At 37.5% G+C, this 6000-nt stretch overlaps 1 protein-coding gene across 1 annotated transcript in view; it reads right to left on the bottom strand.

Annotated features, from left to right (window-relative positions):
- The window catches only part of plch2a (phospholipase C, eta 2a), a 125468-nt gene that overhangs the window by 22876 nt on the left and 96592 nt on the right, over window positions 1-6000 (bottom strand). Inside the window, exons 8-11 of the mRNA XM_058389550.1 lie at window positions 4648-4741; window positions 3072-3275; window positions 2312-2432; window positions 1666-1837 (exon numbers count right to left, since the gene is read on the bottom strand). Of these exons, the coding sequence (XP_058245533.1) occupies window positions 1666-1837; window positions 2312-2432; window positions 3072-3275; window positions 4648-4741 (591 nt within the window). The remainder of the gene's footprint in view (window positions 1-1665; window positions 1838-2311; window positions 2433-3071; window positions 3276-4647; window positions 4742-6000) is intronic.

Here is a 6000-nt window from a genome sequence, read left to right as displayed (position 1 = left end):
ACAGGGAGGTGATGGATACCGGTATTAAAGAGCAACAATCAATTTGGCAGAGTGTCAGAAGGCTGCTTGTGTCGAAAGCAATCGATTCTGAAATGTTTAACAAGGTAAAGGCTTGCCAGGTTTGAGTGATAACGGTGCATGATTTTTTTCTCCCCCTTTTCATTACACCACTGTATTTCGAGTCGCACTGTGCACATCAAGCTCACTGATAAGCTTTATATTTATCGCAAGAATCCTGCCTTGTTTTGTGCCACCAAATTTGGCATCTTTAGACTGCGAAGAAACTGGAAATTTAGGCTAATTTGTGTCACACGGCCCAAGGATTTGGTAATAGATGATGTGGAGGGCACCAGTATAGTAGATAATATCACAACACATTCCTGGTCATTCAGGCTTCTTGGCAAGCAGAGTATCTACTGGATGCCAAATTGAGTGGAAATAAGATTGCTATTGAATATAGTGAGGCAATTAATGTCATAATGCTTGCACATGAATGAAAATGCAAGTGAATGCAAATCTGGCTCAAGCTGAAGCCTCTGGAAAGCAACTCAGAAAAAAAGAGCTGTGGGTTTTAGACCGCAGCTGGAGAGTTGCTTATTGACCCATTGCCAGCACCCAGCAATTTGTCAATACTCCTCGCTGACCCACTTTTCGGCCAACTCTCCGATGGCTGGTGCCGGCCAGCTTCCAATTATAGTACCGGCTCTGTGTTAAACTACACTATCACTCCTGTGGCCTGATTTCTTGTTGGTTTGCCATCTGCTGCTACGTGGAGTCATGTGGTAGGGAAAGAGGAAGGAAGCTGGAAATGTAAGAGCCTCACTGAAGATACTACAGAATTTTGTCTGGGGAATAAAAGACATGGAGCCTCAAATGAGAGTTGAGATTGTGTATAGATTCGGTGTGAAATGCAATGACATGCTACAGTTATCCATATCTGTATTTGTATTTATGTTGATACCCCAGAACATGACTCACACAGCCATACTGCACCTGCACCTTATCTGACCTTCCGACCTCAAACTGTGAGCGTCGCATCTGGTACACTAAGTTAATGTTTCCGTCCATCCTGAATGTAGCATTTGTAACTTTAGCATTTGCACTGGTTCACTTTTATACACTATTATACTGCACTATTATATAATTTCCTTTTGCTGATTCCGATTCCGAATGGGCGTGGTGATTATCACCTAATGATGACTGAATAAATGAATGAATGAATGAATGAATGAATGCATCACACAATGCTGCATGTTCATGTTAATGCATGTGGTCTTCTTTTTGCCACAAGCTCGGTGCATGAAAACAAAATTCTAGCTCAGTGTTTTGTCTTCTGTCCTGATGTACACTTTTTTCCCAACCTAATGTCTTGCGAACTAGATGTCCTTGTACAATGGTCCTCTAGAAATTTCCAAGTCTAAACCATCTGCTCTAATGAAGATACCACTGTCTCCAATCTTTCCTGTTTTTCTTTTTATTGTTATTACTTTCACGTTTTCAGTTCATTGGCAAAGAATAACATTTTTTATTGGCTCAAAGCAGTACATTGGGCTGAAACCTGATGCTGTTTGATTGCCCTGAGAACACATGGTGGTGGTAGCACCATTTTGACCGTTACCGTTCCTGCTCTTGAACGACAGTGAGACAAAAAAGAAAAAAGTTGACCTTGACAAGAATTTTGCCTTTGAGGGAATCGGGAGATGGTAGAAGTCCTGATTCGTCGGCTTTGACTGATGACAAGTCCAACTGCTCCCCCAAGATTTCCACCAGATACTGAGCCATCTTCTTCTGCTGAGGAACACTGCAGTGGTTCTCTATGGACAAGATCACTGGGTACCTGAAGACAGAAAAAAAATATATATTAGCTGGCAATTGTCATGCAATACCTAAATAACAGGATTTGGCTCTGGGTAAAAACTAAATGGGAAAAAAAATTTGTGGTGGTGCTAAATGATGAAATATCTTAACATTCTGCATAAGCAAAAACGTTAAAGGTCAGTTCATGTTGAAATATGTTGAACAGTCCCACGACAAGAAGATCCAGAAGTGACATGGTGTAGATGCTAAGAAATGTCTAAAAATATATATCTAATAGTGTTCTGTTTACAAAAAGCTCCCGGATGTGACAGTGTATGCATCTTAATGGGATTATCAACTTTAGCTATGCTGGAGCTAATGAAATGTCAGGACGTGTGTCTACACACACACACCTACACACTGTTTACACTAACGAATGCATACCAAGTAAGTACAGTTTTCAACACAGTGTCTGATTAGAGATCTAAAGGTGAGAAACTCTGCTTAGACTTACGGGTTCTTGACAAACGCATATTTGTTGATGGTTTCAATCACATCCTTAAACAGGATTTTGGATGTTAGAGTATAGCCATGGTGGACGATTGGTTCTCCATCTTGTCCATCCCAACAGTCCACTGGAAAAAACCACACGTAGTTTACAGTACAGTCAGCATTCAGATTAAATTGTTAAATTGCCTCAATAGCATATTTATCTCTTCAACATTTATGTACTGTGACTTGACTCCAAGACTCCAAGTGTAACTCTGAAAGAGCTAAAGAGAAAGATCCAGAGATCTGCTGACAATACTGATTACTGCTGATCAATGATTCTACCACCAACATGCTTCAGTGTGTTTTGAAAGTTACCCTTAGCCATTTGGTCACTTTTCTGTCTTTAACCGGTCACTTATTTTTAGTGGAAGGCAGAGTCGGAGTTCTCTCTATATCAATAACAGATATATCTTTTTTTCAAGAGCATGTGATAGCTTCTTGCTCTTCCTGATGCTATTTGTTAACATATTTTCTCTAACAAATTATGGGGCCAAATAATACCCCCCCACACACACACACCCCTTACAGTATAGTGTTATGGGCTATTTTGTGAAGATTCATGACATATCACACTTCAGTCCATTTCAATTCCAAGTTGTCACATTACAAAACATGGGGAAAGTTCAAGGGGGTTGAATACTTATGCACTCCACCGTATCAGAAAATGAAATCAGACCGAAGTGCACTGATGCCTTACCGTTTATACCCTAACTTAAACTGACCTTCCACACATCTGCAGCCTGCTTGCAGGACCCATGAGTACATGTCCACCCTGGACTGAGACATCAGCTGGTCCCCCATCAGGTAGGTGTTATGTGAGGAGGCGATAAAGTACTTGCACAGAGGCTGAGTCATGTCCTGGTTCACTTCATAGTGTTCGGGATTAAAGATGTCTCCAGCTGGACTTCGCATGTAATTTGTGAAACCTAAAGAGTAGAATTAAGAGGTGAGCTGATTCATACACATGCCCACCTCAATACACGTTAAAGGACAGATAAACCGGAACAGGAAGTGGGTGTGGTCTAGACCAGTAGTATTTTTCGAATTTCTGTAATATATAAATTTGAAACTGCAGAGCAAAACTTTATTCAACTCCTAAACTTTCTGAAAATTTCCCTCATTCCCTATCTTCCAAAGTCATAACTGGTCTCAAGCAGATGTCCAGTGGATCTTTCTAATCCTTCTAATTTTATCATATTTAAAAAAAAAAAATCTAATTCATCTATTGCTATGTAATTTCTGAGTAAGCTTTTAGAACAACCACCGTCTTTTTAAGATCAGGGAACTTTTGTTTCTAGCCACATTATAATGTCATCATATTGTTTTAGTTTGGGGATTTCTTTTCTAAAAAGATCAGGACATACTATTAAAATTTACTATAAAGATGGGACACAGTGCTGCTGTGAGTCAAATGATTTTCTGGGCAGATTTTCTTAAAATAATAATAATAATAATAATAATAATAATAATAATAATAATAATAATAATAATAATAATAATAATAATAATAATAATAAAAGTTAAACGTACTTAAACACTGATATTTAATAAAAATAATATTTCATAATTAATAATAATTAAATAATTATTAAAATAAAATTAATTATTATTTTTCGTACAGCCCAATTTTTTTGTGAATTTTAGGCCAGTTTGTGTAGAAAAATGCTAGACACCTAGTTTTATTTTGAAATGAAGTCGGCAGAATTTAATTTGAATTCAATAAAGCGAACACAAACAGCACACTTATTCATGTCTGTAACTATAACTGTTTAGAAAACATTATTTGTTCAATCTGTATAATGTATTTATATTCAGTTACAATATTATTGTATAAAATGTGACAGACAAGTGGAACCAAAAGAAGTCCAGGTTCGAAAGAATTGCTGCACTTTAATATTTGGAAGTCAGACATGGCCTGTTTATAATCTACTGTATATGATCTAATCTACAGTTTATTGTCTGTATTTGGTAAAGTCAGGTGTTTGGGGAGCCAGAAAACACTAAAATATGTAGGGCAGGTAGATGTTAGGTCCACGAGGACTCAGTTGATGAAAATTTCAATTAAGTCACACTTAGAAAACAACAGTTAATCATCTCCACAGAGCTCATTACAGACGAGTGGATTCACAAAATAAAGTTTTTCATTTAGAGTCGGACTAGGCGAGGCAGTTCGGCCTAATATAGAGACCTAAATTACATTTTGTAAATCCTGAGTAGCTCATTTTCTTCGTTAGCTGACTTTGTGATCATCTACGTTATTAAAATGCTCTCTGAGGAAGAAACCAGACCTCATCTTACCGTCAATACCTAGAACCCCCTGCTTCTGGTTTTCAGGACAAGGTTCAAACTTGGCGACGATTTCAAGGCAATGCTCTTTTGTGACTCGTACCATCTGAAATAAATACAAATATGTGAGATGAAAATAAGGAAGTTCTTTACAATCAGTAGATTTGTACTTCATGTGAACAAAGTATGGAAAACAAAACAGCCTGAATGCACCTAATCCCATTGAGAAACGCCATCACATGTAAATGGATCGTTCTGGAATCAGGCTGGTTTAGCCAACAGCTGGGTCTTAAATTGGTTTTATTAGTCAATCAGATTTCCATCCCATCCCATCAGCATCAGACCACATCCAACACAGCAGGGATGAGTGTTAATTTAGTGGTACATGGTGTGCATCACTGCCAATGTTTGCTAGCTTGCAGCTACAAGCAAAGTTCGGCTAATTTAGTTCTTCATTCACTTCAGAAATTGAGACAAATTAGCCATCAGTACACTAATACTGAGCTGAGGTAGCGGGTGGAGGCTAAGACATGAGCTACTGCTGATGTGGAGGCCTGGTAAGGCTTTCTGAAAAAGCAAAAAAAAAGAAAGAAATCATGCCTAAATTTAATTTTTATTTTAATCCTGTTTTCTCAAGCCTAGAGATAAATCCTCATGCAGTTAACATAGACTGGGACTTGTGTGTGTGTGTGTCACATAAGAATTTCATTCCAAACAGGATGTTTTGAGAAGAGAACGAAATCGCATGCTTGAAGCTACTAATAAATATTTCCATGATATTAGATTTTTTCTGACGCAAGAAACAATCCTGATTCATTTTATTTTCTTGCCAATATTTGAATTTCACTTACAGACTGTATTTTCAACTTTCAAATCATTGGCTTTATAAATCCTTTAATAAATGAGATCAGGTTATGAATTTACATTGCCCCTTTTTAAATGCTGTGATAGCTATAATGATATTTTATACCTCTGGGTTGCCAGATTGGAGCTCCCAACATGGAATACACTAAATCCCATGGGTCATGTGGTCTGACAGAATAATTTGTAGTAAATTACGAAGATTTTACATTATGATTGGATTAGAAACAATAGATCCGAGCCTGAATTTATACACAACTATCTGCTTTCATGCTGAATAAATCCAGTTTGGTTTGATTTCACATGGCCCATAATAAAAGAAACAAAAGAAGAGCAGCATCTGGATTTAGTTTTCTCTTTCAGTTCATTGTTAATTTTCTTTTGTTTTTGTTCCCATTTGGATCCAGATTTTAAAAATACTTCACATTACTTTACAGCTAGAGTGTTTTTTTCCCCGTCTATTGGCTCATATTATGGCTCTTGGCTAAGTTTAACTGCTCGCAT

The sequence above is a fragment of the Hemibagrus wyckioides genome, linkage group LG05 (assembly GCF_019097595.1).
Source record: "Hemibagrus wyckioides isolate EC202008001 linkage group LG05, SWU_Hwy_1.0, whole genome shotgun sequence".
Classification (NCBI taxonomy): Eukaryota; Metazoa; Chordata; class Actinopteri; order Siluriformes; family Bagridae; genus Hemibagrus; species Hemibagrus wyckioides.
Note: the sequence above shows the minus strand (reverse complement) of the source record. Positions and strands in the feature narration are given on the sequence as shown.